Source organism: Salvelinus namaycush, chromosome 32, assembly GCF_016432855.1.
Source record: "Salvelinus namaycush isolate Seneca chromosome 32, SaNama_1.0, whole genome shotgun sequence".
Lineage (NCBI taxonomy): Eukaryota > Metazoa > Chordata > Actinopteri > Salmoniformes > Salmonidae > Salvelinus > Salvelinus namaycush.
Window position 1 is genome coordinate 9238033 of NC_052338.1, and position 23842 is coordinate 9261874.

Genomic DNA, 23842 nt, shown 5'->3' on the forward strand with positions numbered 1-23842 from the left:
ATGATTTGAATAAGCCTTGTACCCTACAAAACTCTATTTCCTGTAGATCTGTTATTCTGTAAAATGTGTTACTTTTGTAAAATGATTGCACTAAACATTCAATGAGTAAACATTCCGTATCACTATCGTGATTCTTTCTCCCCTTTTTCAGGGGTGTAACATATGCACAAAACAAGATTCAACAACTGAGACATAAACTGAACAAGTTCCACAGACATGTGACTAACAGAAATTGAATAATTTGTGCTTGAACAAAAGGGGGGGGGGAAAATTAAAAATAACAGTCACTATCTGGTGAGGCACCTGCAAGTTCCCGGACATTTCTGGGGGGAATGGCCCTAGCCCTCACCCTCCGATCCAACAGGTCCCAGACATGCTCAATGGGTTTGAGGTCCGGGCTCTTCGCTGGCCATGGCAGAACACTGACATTCCTGTCTTGCAGGAAATCACGCACAGAACAAGCAGTACGGCTGGTGGCATTGTCATGCTGGAGGGTCGTGTCAGGTTTAGCCTGCAGGTAGGGTACCACATGAGGGAGGAGGATATCTTCCCTGTAATGCACAGCGTTGAGATTGCCTGCAATGACAACAAGCTCAGTCCGATGATACTGTGACACATCGCCTCGGACCATGACGGACCCTCCACCTCCAAATCGATCCCGCTCCAGAGTACAGGCCTCGGTGTAACACTCATTCGTTCGACGATAAACGTGAATCCGACCATCACCCCATGTGAGACAAAACCACAACTCATCAGTGAAGAGCACTTTTTGCCAGTCCTGTCTGGTCCAGCGACAGTGAGTTTGTGCCCATATGCGACGTTGTTGCCAGTAATATCTGGTGAGGACCTGCCTTTACAACAGGCCTACAAGCCCTCAGTCCAGCCTCTCTCACACAAAATGGCGCTGGAAGAAATGGCAGCAGTTTTACGGGAGCCCAACCAATTGTGCTATTATGTGTTTTTTTCCCTGAGCTAAAGGGTAGAGCTGCCGCTTTCAAGGTGTGGGACTCTAACCCGAAAGCTTACAAGAAATCCTGCTGCCCTGCGACAAACCATCAAACAGGCAAAGCGTCAATACAGGGCTAAGATTGAATCATACTCGTAATCATACTCATACCAACGCTCGTCTTATGTGGCAGGGCTTGCAAACTATTACAGACTACAAAGGGAAGCACAGCCGCGAGCTGCTCAGTGACACGAGCCTACCAGACTAGCTAAATCACTTCTATGCTCGCTTCGAGGCAAGCAACACTGAGGCATGCATGAGAGCATCAGCTGTTCCAGGCGACTGTGTGATCACACTCTCCGTAGCCGACGTGAGTGTCATGACTGTCCTGATCAGGTCAGGTTACAGGAGACCACGACCCTACAGATTTCCTCTCAACCCCAAGAGAGGAGGAGAGATCTAGGGGGTCTGAAGATGTCGGGGTTTTATGACCCCTCACACCCATGGTAATTCTGAAGCCACAGACCACATTCCTTTGTCCCTCTCACTATGGAGGACCAGTCTCAGAACTGTAAACATGCAATAAAGGGACTTTGGAACAATGGTTTCCGTCAACTACAATGGTGGTCATGACGATAGATGGAATATGAAAATGTATGTCATTTTTGTTTTGTTATTAAAGGTTAATAGATGACGTTATTATGAAAACATTGTAACGTTAAGAGTTTTCCTCGTATATGCTTGATGTTTATACATTGTACGTTGTGTGGAAAATGTCCAAATCAAAGAGAATGTTTCGGTAGAGATGAAATGTGAAGTTAGTTGTCTAAAATTGGATTTGAGTAAAATCTATACTGGTACGCCCAGGGAATTGCCCTGAAGGCAGTTACGCCCACTTCTGACCCAAGGGTATAAAACCTGTGAGTGCAGAATTAACATACATGACTAAGTGACCCGAGCTGCAGCCAAAGGTCTAAAAGGTCAACGAACCCAAAACGCAACAAGTTGAAGACAAAGAAATCTTTTTCTACCCAAGCTACGGATGAGTAGCGTGTCTAAGCGGGTGTATTCAAGCCGAACCACCTAGCCTCCACTCCCCATCGAATCGTGGTATCTACACTCTTTCATCTTTACGCTGTGAGCTCTGAGCTACAGAGCTATCTGTCCTCCGAAGACCGCTTCCAGAGCAAGGACAAGGGAACAGGCCAGTAAGCCAAAAGGACACGGACATCGTGAGTACACCTAGAGAGGTGCGCAGGAGAAGTGCGTCATTGAGCAGCTTGAACGGTCCACGCGGGAAAATCCACGGAGAACCTCCACAAGTAATTACATCATTATATTCTGACTCATAACAGCGGCAGTTTGGGGCAAGGCTAGGGTTAGAATGAGCATAGCTGACAATTTCACCCAAATGTATATTCCTCTCGTGTACTTTCTCTTTCTCTCTCTTTTAAATCCCCATTTTGGGTAACACGCGCCCTAGTGTGTTGGCCCGTTATACTAAGTTCTAATCAATAGCCTAGAATGTGTTTTTGTGTATGTGTATCTTTTATCATCATTTTAGCTTTTTAGTAAATAAACATTCAACTAAGACTGGTGTGGTGCTAATTCATTAGTGAGACCTGGTCCGTGCAGAATCCCGGGCTATACGACGTTCAGAACTAGACTGTTAGAGGCAACTGGTTAATTAGCGGCTGTGGTAAAATCGATATTCTGATATTCTTTGAGTTAATTTGGGAAATAGAAACTCAATAAAAACTAGTTTTCCCATGGTGCCCCAGGTTAATGAGTTAATAATTGCTTGATTCAGTTAATCACGTAATTAGAAACTTGTAATCATTCGATGAGCAACAGTCGCCACATTAACTAATACAACGTCACGACATGAGTAAGACCTTTAAACAGTTCAACATACACAAGGCTGCGCGGCAAGACGGATTACCAGGACGTGTGCTCCGGACATGTGCTGACCAACTGGCAGGTGTCTTCACTGACATTTTCAACATGTCCCTGATTAAGTCTGTAATACCAACATGTTTCAAGCAGACCACCATAGTCCCTGTGCCCAAGAACACAATGGCAACCTGCCTAAATGACTACAGACCCGTAGTACTCACGCCTGTAGCCATGAAGTGCTTTGAAAGGTTGGTAATGGCTCACATCAACACCATTATCCCAGAAACCCTAAACCCACTCCATTTTGCATACCGCCCAAACAGATCCCCAGATGATGCAATCTCTATTGCACTCGACACTGCCCTTTCCCACCTGGACAAAAGGAACACTTACGTGAGAATGCTATTCAGTGACTACAGCTCAGCGTTCAACACCATAGTACCCTCAAAGCTCATCACTAAGCTAAGGATCCTGGGACTAAACACCTCCCTCTGCAACTGGATCCTGGACTTCCTGACGGGCCGCCCCCAGGTGGTGAGGGTAGGTAGCAACACATCTGCCACGCTGATCCTCAACACTGGAGCTCCCCGTGGGTGCGTGCTCAGTCCCCTCCTGTACTCCCTGTTCACCCACGACTGCATGACCAGGCACGACTCCAACACCATCATTAAGTTTGCAGACGACACAACAGTGGTAGGCCTGATCACCGACAACGACGAGACAGCATATAGGGAGGAAGTCAGAGACCTGGCCGCGTGGTGCCAGAATAACAACCTATTCCTCAACGTAACCAAGACTAAGGAGATGATTGTGGACTACAGGAAAAGGAGGACCGAGCACGCCCCCATTCTCATCGACGGGGCTGTAGTGGAGCAGGTTGAGAGCTACAAGTTCCTTGGTGTCCACATCAACAACAAACTAGAATGGTCCAAACACAACAAGACAGTCGTGAAGAGGGCACGACAAAGCCTATTCCCCCTCAGGAAACTAAAAAGATTTGGCATGGGTCCACAGATCCTCAAAAGGTTCTACAGCTGCAACATCGAGAGCATCCTGACTGGTTGCATCACTGCCTGGTACGGCAACTGCTCGGCCTCTGACCGCAAGGCACTACAGAGGGTAGTGCGTACAGACCAGTACATCACTGGGGCTAAGCTGCCTGCCATCCAGGACCTTACACCAGGCGGTGTCAGAGGAAGGCCCTAAAAATTGTCAGAGACACCAGCCACAGACTGTTCTCTCTACTACAGCATGACAAGCGGTACCGGAGAGCCAAGTCTAGGACAAAATGGCTTCTCAACAGTTTTTACCCGCAAGCCATAAGACTCCTGAACAGGTAATCAAATGGTTACCCGGACTATTTGCATTGTGTGCCCCCCCAACCCCTCTTTTTACACTGCTGCTACTCTCTGTTTATCATATATGCATAGACACTTTAACTATACATTCATGTACATACTAGTGCTCCCGCACAGTGGCTATCCAGGCTATCTGCATTGTGTCCCACCCACCACCCGCCAACCCCTCTTTTACGCTACTGCTACTCTCTGTTCATCATATATGCATAGTCACTTTAACCATATCTACATGTACATACTACCTCAATCAGCCTGACTAACCGGTGTCTGTATGTAGCCTCGCTACCTTTATAGCCTCGCTACTGTATATAGCCTGTCTTTTTACTGTTGTTTTATTTCTTTACCTACCTATTGTTCACCTAATACCTATTGCACTTACTATTGTAAGTAAGCATTTCACTGTAAGGTCTACACCTGTTGAATTCAGCGCACGTGACAAATAAACTTTGATTTGATTTAATTGAGGACAGTCTGAGCACTGATGGAGGGATTGTGCATTCCTGGTGTAACTCGGGCAGTTGTTGTTGCCATCCTGTACTTGTCCCGCAGGTGTGATGTTCAGATGTACCGATCCTGTGCAGGTGTTGTTACACGTGGTCTGCCACTGCGAGGGCGATCAGTTGTCCGTCCTGTCTCCCTGTAGCACTGTCTTAGGCGTCTCACAGTACGGACATTGCAATTTTTTGCCCTGGCCACATCTGCAGTCCTCATGCCTCCTTGCAGCATGCCTAAGGCACATTCACGCAGATGAGCAGAGACCCTGGGCATCTTTCTATTGTTTTTCAGAGTCAGTAGAAAGGCCTCTTTAGTGTCCTAAGTTTTCATAACTGTGACCTTAATTGCCTTTCGTCTGTAAGCTGTTAGTTTCTTAACGACTGTTCCACAGGTGCATGTTCATTAATTGTTTATGGTTCATTGAACAAGCATGGGAAACAGTGTTTAAACACTTTACAATGAAGATCTGTGAAGTTATCTTTGAAAGACAGGGTCCTGAAAAAGGGCCGTTCTTTTTGTTGCTGAGTTTATATAGGGCAGGTAATCAAGGAGGTGATGGAGTCCAAATGAGTGTCATTATGCGCCTAACGCTGGTGACAGGTGTGCGCCCTAACGAGCAGCCTGGTGACCTAGAGGCTGGAGAGGGAGCACACGTGACAAACTGACTGCTATTTTCTCATAGAACAAAACATATAAGATCTCCTAAAACTGTGTTAACCTCAGACCTTATTTTCTGCGTTTATTCCAAATCCCTATAATTTTTTTCCACATGAGAGATTTCCGCGTTCCCAGTAGTTTTGAACGCAGCATCTATAAAGAGACCTGGCAGTGTGGTGCCAGGACAACAACTTCTCCCTCATCGTGAGCAAGACAAAGGAGCTGATCGTGGACTACAGGAAAAGGAGGGTTGAGCATGCCTCCATTCTTATCGGGGCTATAGTGGAGAAAGTCGAACTTTTCAAGTTCCCTGGTGTCCACATCGCTAAGAACATCACTAACAACGTATAATGGTTCAAAAACACAGACATAGTCGTGAGGAGGACACGACAACGCCTATTCCCCTAAGGAAGCTGAAGAGATTTGTTATGGGGCCTCAGATCCTCAAAAAGCTCTACAGCTGCATCATCAAGAGCATCCTGGCTGGTTGCATCACAGCTTGACATGGCAACTGCTTGGCATCTGAACGCAAGGCGCTACAGAGTGTAGAACATACGGCCCAGTACATCACCGGGGCCGAGCTCCTTGCCATCCAGGACCTCTTTACCAGGAAGTGTCAGAGGAAGGCCCCATAAATTGTCAAAGACTCCAGCCACCAAGTCATAGCCTGTTCTCTCTGTATCGTGGAAATATTTGCTCAATCATATTTCTCAGATACTGGAACTTGTGAATTCAAATAGACTTTATTACAAAGTAACAAGCCGAGCTGGCCCATGGACCAACTGCCAGACTCAGACTCAGTCCACTCCTTTTATACAGTTTCATGCTAATACATGTTTCATAGTCCCTCCACTTTATGCTAATTACCATATCCCCTGGGTTTTCAAATCTAAATTATTTCCTCTAGGTGGGGTTTTCCCTCCCCTCTAGTTCCTTGGATCAATTATATTGGTGTACATTATTTCCAGAAAATACTAAGCACAGATTACTATAGGCAATTATAAGATTGCTACATGCCGTTATCAGACTATAATATTGCTACGGAACATTATAGGATTAAGTATTGATAACTATAGGGCATTATAGAATTATACCAATAAGTACACGTAAATCCCAGGATTACACATAGTGCCTTTGCTTACTCTCTTTAGTGCTACTTAGCCTTTTAACAAGAAACACATTCTCTTAACAGAAAACACCCTGCTATTGCACGGTACTGGAGCCTCGGTACTGGAGGCAGCTTCTACCCCCAAGCCATAAGCCTGCTGAACAGTTAATCAAATGGGTACACAGACTATTTGCATTGACCCCCTTTTCTTATTGTTATCTATTATATTTTTTTGCACTGACTCTCTTGCACAGGATGTACACTCACTGGACTCTAACCACACACCCACTCATACTACTCTGACTCTCTCTCTCACACACACAACACACACATGCTTAAAGATGCCACACACACATTCATATTCCTTCACACTCTTTACACACACTGCTGCTACTCTCTGTTTATTATCTATGCATAGTTACTTTACACCTACCTACATGTACATATTACATAAATTACCTCGACTACCCCGTATCCCAGCACATTGATTCGGTACCGGGACCCCTTGTATAATGCCTCTTTATTGTTATTTTTAATGTGTTACTATGTTTCCTTTAGTTTATTTAGCACATTTTTCTTACTTACTTTGAAAAAAAACTCTGCATTGTTGGTTAAGGGCTCATAAGTAAGCATTTCCATTCCACTCTAAGGTCTACACCTGCTGTATTTGGTGCATGTGACAATCTATTCACAGAGAAGTATCAGGACCATAGACATGAATAAAGCATTTGAGTCTTTGGGTCTGAGAAAAGCCCCATAACAATGTTATGTATTATCTGACATATAAACACTGGTTATAATGACATAATTTGTGAGAAGTCAGTTGTGACAAGTTATATTCAGTTTACATGAGATTATAACTGTCAATCAGTCAACCTGGGGCGGTTAGCGTGTTGGGCCAGTAACCGAAAGGTTGCTGGATTGAATCCCGATCTGACTGTTCCCCGGTAGGCTGTCATTGTAAATAAGAATTTGTTCTTAACTGACTTGCCTAGATAAATAAAAAAAATATATTTTTAAAGATACAAAAAGACAAACATTTAGTAAAAAGAAAATAACTAATCAGTCAGCCCTATCTGTCTTGACATTTCCCTTCCTTTCTCTCTCCCCCCCTCCAATTTTTCCCTCTCTCTGCCCCAAGATGTCCAAGTGCATTTGATAGACAGACTTATTTAAAAGTGTATAAATGTTTCTTAGAATGGAAAAGGTAAGAAATGTACCGTGCCATTCAAGAGAACAGTCTTTAGAACAGTATTTGTGCGTGCATTATCCCAAATAACCACCAGGGGTAGCTATCAGACTGAGCTATTTGCAAGGGAAATCGAAGTTGCTTTCCCACATATCCGGCGAAAAGTAAGAAAGATGGCTACAGAGAGATTCCAAACCTGTCGTCTTTGATTAATTATTGTCATTCTGGATGGAATATAGCGATAGTATCACCCCCTCAAAAATACATCGTGACGGAAAATAACCTTGTCACAGGTGGTCATAGTGGCACGAGCTTGAAAGTCTCTCGTTACAATCAAGTGTCCATAGCAAGCTAGCTAACGTTAGTTGTGCTGCTAGCGTAGCCACACCGGCCAGCTGTCCTTCAAATTCCTTGGTAAGTAGCAACTAGCTAGGGTAGCTAGTCCCACTAACTAGTTAGACAGCAAGTCACCTTTTTTGGTACGCTAGCTACACAGGGATAGCATGACAATAGTGTGGCATTACGATTCTACCGGAGTCTGACAGTTTGCTCAATGATGTACATCATTGTGACAAAATAAGTTTAGAAAAGTAGTTCGCTACTTACGATACAACAAAGGAAGACGTCAATATGCATGAAATGTCAAGGAGAGTGTAATGAGATGTACCTAGGTTTGCAACTTCGTTGCTTTGACATTTCACTGTTTTTAGAACAACTAGCTAGCTATCCCAAAACATCTTCCCTTGTTGTGTTTTTACAGCATAAGTATTACTATTACCACCTGTGTGCCCAAAGACTTCAGTCTCATTCTTCACTTGTCTTAACAGCTGTCAAACTGGGTTGCTCAGTTGTAATGCAATCGACTGCAATCTAACCTATACACAGATCTTCTCTCACATCAGTCTATGTAGGCCTAATTACCTAAAACTAAATGTAATGTGTGTAACATTTCTCGTCATCTTTCATGCGTTTCCATAGATAGGGGGTTTTAAAACACAAAATGGTGACTCCAGTCAACATCCAAAACCCCAGTAAGACGTGGGAGCTGAGCTTGTATGAGCTGCACAGGAGCCCACAGGTAATGATAATCACGTTCCATATAGAAATACTTACAAATGCATCCAGGTGAGAAGTGATATAACAGCATTGTATTCACAAAAACAGTTCAGTTCAGTCCTTTTAATAGTTTCTCAGTTAACAAACATTGGTGTGAGGAACAGTGGAATCATTGATCTCACCTACTTGTGAAATTTCCATGGAAAGGAAGGATGCTTTTTTTGTGCACTTGAAACCGGGCCAAGGGCAATCAGTTTAAAACTGAGCCTTGAAGGACATAGATGGCCCATAGAGTTACCTGTATTGCCTGACACATTCCCCTCCCTGCCTGTAGGAGGCGATCATGGACAGCACAGAGATAGCAGTGTCCCCCAGGAGCCTCCACAGTGAGCTGATGTGCCCCATCTGTCTGGACATGCTGAAGAACACCATGACCACTAAGGAGTGCCTGCACCGCTTCTGCTCCGACTGCATCGTCACTGCACTCCGATCAGGGTGAGGGACACACACATAGCTATGACGATTTGAGGATGACCCTTCATTCTCTACTCTGGAGTGTGCGCCAGTTTAAATCTGACGAGAACCTCCATATTAAACGTTATAAAATGAAAGCTTATCAGACTATATGAAAGCTTATCTTTAACTCACCCTCATTCCTCTCCTCCTCAGGAACAAGGAATGCCCCACGTGCCGAAAGAAGCTGGTGTCGAGACGCTCGTTGCGCCGTGACTCCAACTTCGACGCCCTCATCTCAAAGATCTACCCCAGCCGGGACGAGTACGAGGCCCACCAGGACCGGGTGCTGGAGAGACTCAACCGACTGCACAACAAGCAGGCGCTCAGCTCCAGCATTGAGGAGGGGCTGCGCATGCAGGCACTTCACAGGTAGGAGATGAAAGGGGATGGGGAGTAGGGTTTATAGGTTTCTCAGAAATCCCAGTTGAAAGATTCTTGGAATCAGGAGAGTTGTCAGACCTAGTATGTGGACAAACGAACAACACTGCACAAGTCAGGGAAAGTCCCTCCTTTATTGAGTATTGGAAGTGTAAAATGGCCTCTCGCACTCTGGTCACCCTTGACCCCCTAGAGCCCAGCGAGTGCGCAAACCGGCGCAGGAGAGTGACAACACAACCTTCAGCGGTGGCGAGGACAATGGGGACACACGGTCACACCTCTCCCACGACTCCGCTCCCTCCCATGCGCCCCTCCCCCCGAGCCACACCCCCTCTGAGGCCGGGCACACCCGGAACCCCAAGCGGCCCAGAGAATCGGACGGGTCGGTCCCGGAGGTGGATGGGGGCAGCCCCACGCCACCAGTCCGCCGCCACAAAGAGAGCCCCGGCTCTGAGATAGAGCTGGTGTTCTGCCCGCACCCCATGCTGGTCAACACACAGGACTACAGCCAGACCAGGTGAGGGTTCTGTAGGGGGGTGTTGTATGTAGCTATGAGGTGTTCTGTTTAGAGGTCGACCGATTATGATTTTTCAACGCCGATACCGATTATTGGAGGACCAAAAAAAGCCGATACCGCTTAATCGGCCAATTTTTATTTATTTGTAATAATGACAATTACAACAATACTGAATGAACACTTATTTTAACTTAATATAATACATAAATAAAATCAATTTAGCCTCAAATAAATCATGAAACATGTTCAATTTGGTTTAAATAATGCAAAAACAAAGTGTTGGAGAAGAAAGTAAAAGTGCAATATGTGCCATGTAAGAAAGCTAACGTTTAAGTTCCTTGCTCAGAACATGAGAACATATCAAAGCTGGTGGTTCCTTTTAACATGAGTCTTCAATATTCCCAGGTAAGACGTTTTAGGTTGTAGTTATTATAGGAATTATAGGACTATTTCTCTATACCATTTGTATTTCATTAACCTTTGACTATTGTAACAGTATACTAGTGTAACAGTATAGCTTCCATCCCTCTCCTCGCTCCTACCTGGGCTCGAACCAGGAACACAACGACAACAGCCACCCTCGAAGCAGCGTTACCCATGCAGAGCAAGGGGAATAACTACTCCAAGTCTCAGAGCGAGTGACGTTTGAAACGCTATTAGCGCGCACCCCGCTAACTAGCTAGCCATTTCACATCGGTTACACCAGCCTAATCTCGGGAGTTGATAGGCTTGAAGCACAGCGAAGAGCTTCTGGCAAAACGCAGGAAAGTGCTGTTTGAATGAATGATTACGAGCCTGCTGCTGCCTACCACCGCTCAGACTGCTCTATCAAATCATAGACTTAGTTATAACATAATAACACACAGAAATACGAGCCATAGGTCATTAATATGGTCGAATCCGGAAACAAGACGTTTATTCTTTCAGTGAAATACGGAACCGTTCTGTATTTTATCTAACGGGTGTCATCCATAAGTCTAAATATTCCTGCTACATTGCACAACCTTCAATGTTGTCATAATTATGTAAAATTCTGGCAAATTAGGCAGCCCAAACTGTTGCATATACACTGACTCTGCGTGCAATGAACGCAAGAGAAGTGACACAATTTCACCTGGTTAATATTGCCCGCTAACCTGGATTTCTTTTAGCTAAATATCCAGGTTTAAAATATATACTTCTGTGTATTGATTTTAAGAAATGCGTTTATGGTTAGGTACACATTGGAGCAACGATACGCACCGATTATATGCAATGCAGGATACCCTAGATAAACTAGTAATATCATCAACCATGTGTAGTTAACTAGTGATTATGATTGATTGTTTTTTATAATTTAAGTTTAATGCTAGCTAGCAACTTACCTTGGCTTCTACTACATTCACGTAACAGGCAGGCTCCTCGTGGAGTGCAATGTAATCAGGTGGTTTTAGCGTTGGACTAGTTAATCTTGCAACCTTAGTTGAATCCCCCGAGCTGACAAGGTAAAAATCTGTCCTTCTGCCCCTGAACGAGGCAGTTAACTCACTGTTCGTTCCTAGGCCGTCATTGAAAATGTGTTCTTAACTGACTTGCCTAGTTAAATAAAGATTTTTTTTTTTTTTTTTTTTAATCGGTGTCCAAAAATACCGATTTCCAATTATGAAAACTTGAAATCGGCCCATCTCTAGTTATCTTATCTCAAATGATGGAAATTTCCATTCGGAATGTCTTTTTGCTTGGTTTTTATTGACACACATTCCTCTCAGATATGTGAAGACCACAGCCAATGCAACAGTGGACCACCTTTCTAAGTACCTGGCTCTGCGTATCGCTCTGGAGGACAGACAAAAAGACAGCCAATCAGATACAGGGACAGAGAAAGAGGGGGGTGCTAAAGGAGAGGAAGCAGCAGCAGAAGGGGCCAGCCTGAAGAATATCAGTGAGAAACAATACACCATCTACATTCCCACATCAGGGGGCCAGTTCTCTGTGAGTACACAAGCTTATCAGTCATCTTTTTTCAGGGTGGTGGGAGCTATCAGTGAATTAATTTAAATGGACCCCTCAGCTGTCCTATTTATCTCCTGCTCTACTTTCATCCTCATCCATTGCTTTGACTTGTACCTCTGACTCACGTTTCTTTTGTTCTCTATACCTCAGACTCTCAACGGCTCCTTGACTCTGGAGCTGGTAAATGAGAAGTACTGGAAGGTCAGAAAGCCTCTGGAGCTCTACTATGCCCCCACCAAGCACCAACAGCCTCAACCATCACAGCCCAAAGAGGGGTGAGGAGCACTCCCTCTGACCATGTGTGTCAGAGAGACCAAGAGTTGTGTGTTGCTTCTAGCTGCTTCGAAGGTAGTCATTGAGAACATTCCATAGATTGCCAGTCTCAACATTATGTTTTCAGTAGCTTCAAATCAAATGAGTGTAAAGTTTAGAATTCCTACAAAGCAGATGATCCATTGTTGATACAAGGGTTGACTTATTGCTGTCTGGACTGGCACACACCAGACAACATACGTAGTCCAACCTTTTAAGTATTGATGCTTGGCATTGCACCAAGACAGTTGATACATTTCAGATCCGTGTGAGGATTTTATTGGAAGATTAACCTTTGAGACTTGGGATGGCCAGAGGTCATGAAGGATTGAATATTATGCAAGAATACTGCAACAAGACATGACTGAATCACTATGCTGCTTATGGAGAACATCAAGTACCGGTAGTAACTGTCAGTGGAATGTATCCTAAACTTAGGGCTAGTTCCATAACTTTCACTTTATCAATACTTGATGCACTTTGTTCTTCTGGCATGGGTTCTCTTACCTCAGTGTTATCTTTGTACAATTAAAGCAGTATCCCACTTGGAACTATTACTCAGCTTATATATTGCAATCCCTCTTGATGTTTCAGCCTTAAGATCAAGTCAGCACAATGATTGCATTGGTATCAAATTAGTGCTGTGTCACAGGATTGAGTTAATGAAACTTGGTTGCATGTTATTCTACAAACTATTAAAATGAAACAGGTTGCAACAACTTGAGCTCCTCCTAGGACTCATCATACCACAATGTATATGAAGAGTATACACCTTTTCAAATCCAGGAATTGGTCTGTTTACAGTGCTCGTTCAGTCCCCTCTTAGAGATCCATTCAGACTTGGGCATAACATTGTGGGACATTTAGATAAATTGACATGCCTCTGACATGGTAAAATAAGGAGTCACAAATTCCATTCATGACATTACCACAACCTTTTCCTAAAGAATGCTGCCCAGGTGATTGAAATCTCTGGCCAATAAGTGACAACTACCTACCTACATGGGAGCAAAGAAAGCCTAAAGTGCTGCTGATCGGAGTAGACTATGCAACAACCGCACCAAAACTACTCAGTATGAAGAGATGAGCAAACAATCAAATATATGAACTGTGCATTTATTGACACGTGGGGAGCAGGTAGACTTTACTTCTTCTTGGACACACCAACAGTGCGACCACGACGACCGGTGGTCTTCGTGTGCTGGCCACGCACACGCAGACTGAAAGGGACAGCAAACAGTCATTAAAATGTATCCAGAAAGTCAACGTGTAAGAAATCCCATCCTAATGGAATTTAGTAGTCTTCATAGGACAAAATTATTTTAACACTGACAGCAGAAGTTGACAAATGTGCTGACCATTATACCATAATTGGTATGCTTACAATAATCACTTAAGGAACTTGTGCTACAGAGTTACAGCAATTGACTACAAAATAAGTTGGCTAAATATCTCCTTGATACACCTCAGCAGTACAGAGATCAAGCTAAGCATAGTTTAGGTTCAGCTTTTACATAGAACATATTCAAAGCATTTTCTCTAGTGAAAGTGCTTTAGTCCAGTATGCACAAAATATTAGGAAACTACGGTCCAAATAAAGGGTTTGAACTAATCCAACAAACTCGTTTTCATTTTCCATGTGCCTTCAAAAAACCCAGAATGCATCTGGAAACCAGTCCTTGGCAGAGCATTGGGATTTGCCCTTAAAATATTTAGTCATTCAAATACAGAAAACAGCCATGCAATATAGCTGGACATCAGAAAAGCGCTTACCCCCAGAAGTGCCTGAGTCCACGGTGAGCCCTTATCTTCTTCAGCCTCTCAAGATCCTCTCTCAGCTTGTTGTCCAGACCGTTAGCAAGGACCTATAACATACAAACAAAGACCATTGTAAGGTTGGATTATTGGGAGACATTTGTACATTTAGCTTTCAGAAATATTTTTGCATAAATGTATAAACTGCGCCACGAAGACAAAGGTTTACTTAAACTAGCCAATATCAATGCAATGGCAACAAACTCAAGTAGTTTAGTTACAATTTTAGAAAGAAGTCAGACGTCTCAAGTCTGCTGCAGTCACGTACCTGGCTGTACTTGCCATCCTTTACGTCCTTCTGTCTGTTGAGGAACCAGTCAGGGATTTTGTATTGGCGAGGATTCTGCATAATTGTCACCACCCTCTCAACCTGGGGACAAATACATCCACGCAGATGTAATGCAGGCCGAGTTCACAGATGACTGGGCCACACCACAATAACTCATTGAGTGATGCAAGGAGATCCATGAAAGGAGTGTAAGGCCAGGATTTAAATCCACCATGCTGTGATTTATTTGAATCCCGGCCTCAGCCCCTCTGGCTGAGTTTGTACAGGCATTTAAATTCTGACCTTTGTTTGCTAACCGGTCTTTTGACCAATCAGGTCAGCTCTGAAAAATATCTGATGTGATTGGTCAAAAGACCACTGAAAAAAATATCAAGGTTAGGCTTCCGGTCTAAACACAGCTTATGATGCATCCAGCTTTCATGTTTAGGTAAATGATATGTCCACAACTGCCCCATACAGTCCTCTCACCTCATCATCAGTAAGTTCTCCAGCCCTCTTGCTGAGGTCGATATCAGCCTTCCTCAGGACAACATGGGCATATCGCCTGCCAACACCCTGTGAAAGAAATATACATGAACCATTACTTTAGGTCTTAGTCCCACAGCCAACTGTGTAGTCATCTCTACATAGTCCTGAGAAAGTCATTCTTAACAAGCATAGCTACCTTGATGGCTGTAATGGCGAAGGCAATCTTCCTCCTACCATCAATGTTCGTGTTGAGAACACGAAGGATGTGCTGGAACTTCTCAGGAATGACCAGAGACTGCAGAGAAAAGACAGAACAGGGTCAATAGCGATTCACTTAGCTAGCTAACGTTAGCAAGCTAGCTACATCGTTGCTTCCTGAGGCCTGGCAGTGACCTTTCTTGCCAGCCAGCAAACAGTGTGACTGTATTAATAATTTGTATATCCACAACTAATGCCGTGAATTAACACCTAGTTTCAAAATCTTGAGTTCAAATGTCAGCCGCCACCTGGCCAGCTTGCTACCGTAGTGACGAGGACTGACGTTAACTCGGTAGCATTAGACAACGTTAGCAGCAATGAGACCAGCTTACCATGGACGGCTAAAAACTGTTTAGCTTATAATAACAACCACCAGCCCAACAAAGTGTGAAACTGAGGTTTACAACAACCTATTATGAAAACACCAAAGCCTATATCGACAAAAGCTGTACTTTCCTGCAGCGTAGTGTCGGCGCGAAATAGGTATTTCAGCATAGGGAGTTAACTGTACATTTGCGTCAATCTATGCAACTTCAATATGATAAATAAAGGATAATAGTTCTCAAACACAATGTTAACAATAGTATCATAGTCGTCCAATTTACAGAATGTCCATAAAAGCGACGATGAATGCAGATATTGACAATAATTTTGGTAACCCAACTCGGCACTTACCATCTTGGAAGCAGGTTCCGTTCAAAGAGGAAATTCCGAGACTCTCGCGATGGCTTTTGCCTTCGTTTCGCGAGTTCCCTGAGGAAGTGATTACAACGGCATAACTTGTCCGTCTAGGAACATGAACCGATATTAAATAGCTTTTTAAACAATATAGAAATGAATACAATATAAATTACATTTAAAACAGTGTATATTTGTATAGTAATTGTATTCGACATATACATATGTATACATATTTTAAACAGATTTCAAAATTATATTTTCTAATCGTTTTTACTCAGGTATCCCGGGGACATTAGGAAATAGCACACTACGTTTGTGTCTAGTTTTTTTTTAGGCTATGGTGGAGGGAGCAGTGACTGTAGCTGTGTTCGATGTAAACATAGCTGGCAACTCGACGGCGAATGGCATGTCATATTTACAAGATGAGGTGATGTTCGATAATGTTTCTGGCATACCAGATATATTTATGATAACTTGAATGTTCCGACTTCTGTTGTTGTCGTTTTGCCTTATTGTTGTGTTTGCATCAGATGCAAGGCTAGCTAGCCAGAGTCACTGATTGCTTGTTAGCAAGTTAAAAGCTCTTGTCGATTGCGTCGTTCCTGCACCAGAACTAGCATGCTACCTGCCAAGGTGACTCATACCTCAGAAGTCCCCTCTGGCCCCAAGTCAGAGTAGGCCAGAGCCCGATACTTTTTCAGAGGTGGGAACATAAAAAGCACCTGTCTAAAACCTGCAATGGAAAAGGCCTATTTAAGTCTTTACTCCCATGAATGGAGTCAGTTAGCTAACTCATTGAATTGTTATGTCTTCCTGTACATAGTACACCAAAGCCATGTTGACTTACTGTCATTCTGCAACAGATGCAGCCTGACACAGATGCCATGGCCCCTCTCAACCTGGGTGACTTGGACTTGACCACTGACGAGTTCATCTTGGATGAAGTGGATAGTAAGTCCTTCAGCATTGTAGTCTTTTGAATGAAGTATTGGTCCTATCATAAGGTCAAATTGGTTCATAACCAAATAGTAATTTAGATAATTAGTTCAGTGTTTTGGATAAATGTAAGATCCAACCTTTATGGAGATTAAACTAGCTACCCCCCCCCCCCCCCCCCCCCCCCAGTTCACATACAAGCTAATCTGGAAGATGACTTGGTGAAGGAGGCACTGAAAACGGTAAGATGGTACCATGGCTGCACTATGCATGTCCCTGAACATCAACACATTTAGGTTAAATTTTATTTCCTGTTAGTTTTCATTTTATATGTTGTATATAAGGCTACATTCCTGCAACTGATGGCTTCCTTTCTTCTGAATCTCTGTTTCTTTCAGGGAGTTGACCTCAGGCATTACTCTAAACAGGTGGAGGGTGAACTCCAACGAATTGAACAAGCTTCCATCAAAGACTGTATCCATTCATGTATTAATGTTTCGAATGATTGTGTGAACGAATTAGTGCATTATTTATGGTAATTCCTGATAGATTCAGTAGTTCAACCTGATAGGTAATCCTTGACCAAGCTTGTGTCAGATATCAAGGAGAGCCAGAACATTGCCTCTCTGCACAACCAGATCACAGCCTGTGACTCCATACTGGAGGTGAGTGGATGATGCCCTCAATCAAAAGTATCAAGTGGCTTCATAAGTCCATTCTAAATGGATCCTCATTTTTGCATGTGCAGAGTCTGAAAGAATGCTTTTACAATTTTATATGTAAAAATATATAATGAAGCCAATGATAAATCTCTCCCCCCCTCTCTATCATCCCCTCTCTCTTTCTTCAGCGAATGGAGTGCATGCTGAGCGGCTTCCAGAGTGACCTCTCGTCCATCAGCAGTGAGATCCAGACTCTGCAGCAGCAGTCGGTCAGCATGAACGTGCGGCTGAAGAACAGGCAGGCCGTACGCAGCCACCTCAGCCAACTGGTGGATGAGCTGGTGGTGCCCGGAGCTATGATCCAGTAAGGGCGTGTGTGTTTGTGTTGTATGCAGATTTGTAACAATACATGTACCTGTATATATTTGATAGATATGGATAGAAAGAGGTTAGGGAGCACATGTCATATTGATGTCTGTTATGAGAAATTTACTTGACAGTCTCTATTTTTATTTATTTTTCCCCCCACCTTTATTTAACCAGGTAGGCAAGTTGAGAACAAGTTCTCATTTACAATTGCGACCTGGCGACCTATTATGTTGTAAGTGGTGCTATGGGCAAGCATGTATTCTAATAATTGTTCCCGACATTTTGTCCGCCTCCAGGGTAATCGTGGATAGCCCGGTTACGGAGCAGGAGTTCCTTGAGCAGCTCCATGAACTCAACAACAAGATCAATTTTGCCAAAGAGCTCAGCTTCAGGGAGACTTTGGCCTGCTCTGACATCCAGGACATCGTGGACCGCCTCAAAATCAAGGTGAAGATACACGGAGGAAGAGAGAGAGAGAATGGGATAGGAGAAGGAGATATAAGTGAGGAATAATGGTGTGGAAGGTAATGTAGCAAAGATATTGTGTATAAAACTGTCTTTTATTTTGTTCCACAGGCTGTCACAAAGATCAGAGAATTTATCCTGCAGAAGATTTATTCCTTCAGAAAGCCCATGACCAACTATCAAATCCCTCAGAACACTCTCCTTAAGTACAGGTAATGATATAGGCATATAACGGACTGATTCCTTGCTTCAAAACCTTCCACGTGTTTGGATACTGTAAAACAGACTAAAAAGCACCACCACAATCATGTATCTACAAAAATCTTACTTTTTTCTTCGTACTTTAGGTTTTTCTATCAGTTCCTCTTGGCAAACGAAAGGACAGTAGCTAAGGAGATCAGGGATGTGTACGTGGACACCATGAGTAAGATCTACTACAGCTACTTCAAGTCCTACAGCGGCAGGCTGCTCAAAGTACAGGTGAGTGAATGACAAGGTGCTAAATCAAATCAAATGTTATTGGTCGCGCCTACCTATTTTGCAGATGCTATTGCAGGTGCAGCGAAATGCTTATGTTTCTAACTCCAACAGTGCAGCAATACCTAATAATACACACACATCCCCCAAAATAAAATAAAGATATTAAGACACATCAGAATGAGCAATGTCAAAGTCTGAAGGAGTGAAGGAGGCTACATTTTGAAGTAAAAAAAAACTTATCTTGGTTTATAGGCTCAATATAACTTAATTCAGGTTGTTACTTTAAAATGTTCTGGAAAAGAATCCTGTTTCAAAGTGTCACTATAACGTACATTAGGGGCTATGTTGTGTTTGATGGTACAACAATTTCAACAGTGTTTGATTATCAAATCAGTGAATTAGCAGATAATATTTAATACTGTTCTCGTAATATCTTTCTCTGTCTCTTTCTGTTGACAAGTATGAGGAGGTGGCAGACAAAGATGACCTGATGGGAGTGGAAGACACGGCCAAGAAAGGTTTATTCTCCAAGCCCTCCCTGAAGAGCAGGAACACCATCTTCACCCTGGGCCAGCGGGGGGCCGTGCTGAGCCCTGCCGAGCTGGAGGGGCCCATCCTCATCCCCCACACTGCCCAGAGAGGGGACTGCAGGGTGAGGCCACTGGCAGTGTTGTACAACCCAAATCAGACCACCCAAGCTATACCATATACTACCGCACAAGTGTAACAGACATTTTGAATTAAATTAACCTACCTTATTATAAGACGTTAGGTACTACTTTGAAATCTATTTGAGCATGCAGAGTGTACGGTTGTGAGGCAAGACACCAAGCCAACCGTAAACGTGTAGATATCGTTAAGCTGTACTGCTCCAATACACCTGTGCTTCTCTCAGTGCCTTCTTGTCACCACACTCATCTCAGAGGAATGTACAGAGTTATAATATTAACATTCATGTAGATTATCAAATCACCCAACCAACCTTCTTCCTCCTCTCTCAGTATCCCTATGAGACGCTGTTCCGCAGTCAGCACTACGCCCTCTTGGACAACGGCTGTCGAGAGTTCCTCTTCCTGTTTGACTTCTTCATGGTGGCTGGAAACTCTGTGCTGGACCTCTTCAACAGCGTCATGGGAAAGACACTCAGCTTGTTCCTGGTACGATAATACTTCTCATACATTGCTGTAAAAAAAAATTGGTAAAGGCATAACCCAGCAGGTAACAGTGGAGTCCTTTATTTTGGAAAATGATGGTCTCTAATTATGATATGACTCTTTCTCTATCATGCCTATACCCACCTCTCTCTCCCTCCTTTCCTTCCATCCCCCTCTCCCTCCCTTCCCCTGCAGAAGAGCATGTCCACCTATGTATCGGATTGCTACGATAGCATCGCTGTGTTTCTGTGTATCCACATCATCCTGCGTTTCAGAGCCATCACAACCAAGGGGGCCATCCCAGCCCTGGACAAGTCAGTAACAATCTCTGTGCAAATACTCCATGACACTCCATACATTTTTAACTCTTGAGCATAATGCTATATATGACATATCCTATTTCCTGCAGTATGCTATACACTCACCGGCAAGTTTATTAAGTACACCACCCAATGCACGAAAATGGATCGCTCCTACAGACAGTGAGTCAGTCACGTGGCCGTGGCTTGCTATATAATGCAGGCAGACAGGCATCGAGGCATTCAGTTACTGTTTGATTGAGTGTTAGAATGGGCAAAATGAGTGACCTAAGCAACTTTGAGCGGGGTATGATTGTCGGTGTCAGGCGCACCGGATCCAGTATCTCAGAAACGTCCGCCCTCCTGGGCTTCTCACGCACAACAGTGTCTGTCTAGGGTTTACCGAGAATGGTGCGACAAACAAAAAACATCCAGTCAGCGACAGTCCTGTGGGTGAAAACATGTCGTTGATGAAAGGTCGAAGGAGAATGGCAAGAATCGTGCAAGCTAACAGGCGGGCCACAAACAGACAAATAACGGCACAGTACAACGTTGGTGTGCAGAACGGCATCTCAGAACGCACAACTCGTCGGTCCTTGTCACGGATAAGCTATTGCAGCGGACGACAACACCGGGTTCCACTCCTATCAGCTACAAAACAACAAGAAGAAGCGGCTCTAGTGGGCACACAATCAACAACACTAAACAATTTGAGGAGTAGAAAAACATTGCCTGGTCCAACGAATCCCAGTTCCTGTTGCGTCATGCTGATGGCAGAGTCACGAGAGTCGCTAAGCAGCGTGGGTCTATGGACCCATCCTGCCTGATACAGGCTGGTGGTGTACTGGTGTGGGGAATGTTTTCCTGGCACACATTAAGTCCCTTGTTGCCAATTGAGCAACGAATGTTTCCAACTCCTTGTAGAATCCAGGCTGTTCTGGAGGCAAATGGGGGGGTCCAACCCGGTACTAGATGGATGTACCTAATAAACTGTCTGAGTGTATATTCTATATGTAAGGGGAGTCCGTTGATTGTTAAAACCTATGATACAGTAGTCTTTTTACTGTATGTTCTGTGAAATAGAATGTTTGATGCCTGACATAAGACATACTAATGTAATTTGTTTAATGAAAATCAAATATTCATGTCAATGGATTTGGTACAGATTTGTTAAAAGAAAACAACCTCACTAGGGTAGGGGGCACTATTTTCACCTCCGGATGAAAAGCGTGCCCAAAGTAAACTGCCTGTTACTCAGGACCAGAAGCTAGGATATGCATATAATTGGTAGATGTGGATAGAAAACACTCTAAAGTTTCCAAAACTGTTAAAATAATGTCTGTGAGTATAACAGAACTTATATGGCAGGCGAAAACCTGAGAAAAATCCATCCAGGAAGTGGGATTTTTTTATGTTTGTAGTTTTCCATTGACTGCCTAGACAGTATCCAATGACTTAGGACTCAGATTGCACTTCCTATGGCTTCCACTAGATGTCAACAGTCTTTAGAAATTGTTTCAGGCTTGTATTCTGAAAATGAGGGATTAAGACCACTCTGAGTGAGTGGACCCTGGTAAGTCCCAGAGCTGTTTCTGCGCGCGACCGAGAGCACATCTTTCTTGTTTCTCTTTTATATTGACGAAGCTATTGTCCGGTTGAAATATTATTGATTATTGTGACTAAAAACAACCTGAGGATTGATTATAAACATCGTTTGACATGTTTCTACGAACTTTAATGATACTTTTTGGATTTTTCATCTGCCTGTTGTAACTGCCTTTGAGCCAATGGATTACTGAACAAAACGCACCAACAAAACTGAGGGTTTTGGATATAAAGAGGGACTTTATTGAACAAAACAAACATTTATTGTGTAACTGGGAGTCTTGTGAGTGCACCCATATGAAGATCATCAAAGGTAAGTGATTAATTTTGTCGCTATTTCTGACTTTTGTTACTCCTCTACTTGGCTGGTAACTGTTTGTAATGTTTTGTGTGCTGGGCGCTGTCCTCAGATAATCGCATGGTATGCTTTCGCCGTGAATCCTTTTTGAAATCTGACACAACGGTTGGATTAACAAGAAGGTTATCTTTAAGCCGATGTATAACACTTGTATGTTTTATGAATTTGTATTATAAGTACTTCTGTTTTTGAATTTGGCGCTCTGCAATTTCACCGGATGTTGGCCAGGTGGGAAGGTAGTGTCCCGCATACCCTAGAGAGGTTAAAATAAAACACATCTTAACTCAGAATCGACCCTTGATGCACATTTTCATAGGTCTATTATGTATTTGTTTCTCCATGGGGTGCCAGGTACTGGGAGGCGGTGCTGGAGCTGCTGTGGCCCAGGTTTGAGCTCATCCTGGAGATGAACATTCAGAGCATCTGCAACACGGACGCCCCAGAAACTGGGCGTGTTGGACACCAGACCACACTATGTATGAACACACACACGTTTTTGACGTATTTCACGTATCAGTGTCTAATAATACCAGACAGTTGTTGACACCAGTTGTGTTCATGTTTCAGATCACACGTAGATACGCTGAGTTCTCTTCTGCCATCGTTAGCATTAACCAGACATTCACCAGCGAGTGAACCAACACCCTCCTTGGCCAACTGCAGGTACACAACTAAACAACAATAAAAACAGTTAAATAGTGGGGATCCTACAATTAGCATGAACATTTGACATAGTGGTTTGTGTGATTTTTATAGCTACCACTGGTATTTTCAGGTTGAAGTGGAGAACTTTGTCCTGAAGATGGCTGCAGAGTTCCCTTCACACAGGGACCAGCTCATCTTCCTCATCAACAACTACGACATGATGCTCAATGTACTCATGGTGAGAATAACAAGTGTAAAACCAGAAACATGAACGATTAACTTATTACCCACCTGAAATGACTCCTTTGTTCAGTTCTTTACATTTTAAGTCATTTAGTATACGCTCTAATCCAAAGCGACTTACAGGAGCAATTATGGTTAAGTGCCTCGCTCAAGGAGATGTCAAGAGATGTTTCACTTAGTCGGCTCTGGGATTCGAACCAGGTACCTTTTGGTTACTGGCCCAACGCTCTTAACCGCTAGGCTAAGTCTTCTGAATATACAGAATTAGAAGATGTCATAGGAGAGGGCAGCCGATGACAGTAAAGCGGTTGAGGGCTTCCAGCAGCTCCTCCAGGCCAGGAGCCAGGTAAAAATGCACAGGGATTCTGGGAAATGTAGTTTTGTCATGTGTGCCAGATTCACAGATAATCAGAGTTTACTCAAATGAAACACTCCCCTCTTTCTTTTTCCTTTCATCAGGAGTTTATTCAGGAGATTCTGTCCTCCCCCTTTGGTGGCATGATAGCGTTTGTGAAGGCGAGCGAGGCGTTGATAGAAAGGCCAGCTGGATAGACTAAAGAATGGTGAAGGTGAGTAGGGAGAAAAATATTCAGACCTTTTGATCATTTTAATTGTTTTCTGAATTTGCCCTTGTCTTTTTCACTGTAACCTTCTTTCTCCTACTTTCTTCCTTTCCTGACTTGTTCTTTATTTAC

The 23842-nt window shown here is 43.5% G+C and overlaps 3 protein-coding genes across 4 annotated transcripts; 2 read left to right on the forward strand and 1 right to left on the reverse strand.

Moving 5' to 3' along the window:
• The first annotated feature begins 7812 nt into the window (after window positions 1-7812).
• LOC120027029 (E3 ubiquitin-protein ligase RING2-A-like) lies at window positions 7813-13133 on the forward strand. Of its 2 annotated transcripts, XM_038971873.1 has the most exons (7): window positions 7813-8063; window positions 8628-8727; window positions 9040-9200; window positions 9375-9590; window positions 9793-10116; window positions 11865-12087; window positions 12259-13133. In XM_038971873.1, exons 2-7 carry the CDS (start codon window positions 8650-8652, stop codon window positions 12385-12387), a joined length of 1131 nt encoding a protein of 376 aa, XP_038827801.1. In that variant the 5' UTR covers window positions 7813-8063; window positions 8628-8649; the 3' UTR covers window positions 12388-13133. The 2 variants fall into 2 exon arrangements, with proteins under 2 accessions (XP_038827801.1, XP_038827803.1); XM_038971875.1 differs by lacking the exon at window positions 8628-8727.
• Window positions 13134-13515: 382 nt separating this feature from the next.
• On the reverse strand, window positions 13516-16017 carry LOC120027030 (40S ribosomal protein S18). The gene is made up of 6 exons (XM_038971876.1): window positions 15926-16017; window positions 15189-15287; window positions 14993-15079; window positions 14504-14605; window positions 14194-14285; window positions 13516-13640 (listed from the first exon to the last, which is right to left on the reverse strand). The coding sequence occupies exons 1-6, from the start codon at window positions 15926-15928 to the stop codon at window positions 13565-13567; spliced, it is 459 nt and encodes a 152-aa protein (XP_038827804.1). The 5' UTR covers window positions 15929-16017; the 3' UTR covers window positions 13516-13564.
• Window positions 16018-16258: 241 nt separating this feature from the next.
• Window positions 16259-22925, forward strand: LOC120026963 (vacuolar protein sorting-associated protein 52 homolog). The gene is made up of 14 exons (XM_038971762.1): window positions 16259-16358; window positions 16795-16882; window positions 17057-17109; window positions 17266-17341; window positions 17465-17532; window positions 17718-17893; window positions 18195-18345; window positions 18475-18575; window positions 18711-18843; window positions 19304-19495; window positions 19845-20000; window positions 20193-20311; window positions 22611-22735; window positions 22827-22925. Exons 1-14 carry the CDS (start codon window positions 16269-16271, stop codon window positions 22835-22837), a joined length of 1539 nt encoding a protein of 512 aa, XP_038827690.1. The 5' UTR covers window positions 16259-16268; the 3' UTR covers window positions 22838-22925.
• The last annotated feature ends 917 nt before the right edge of the window (window positions 22926-23842 follow it).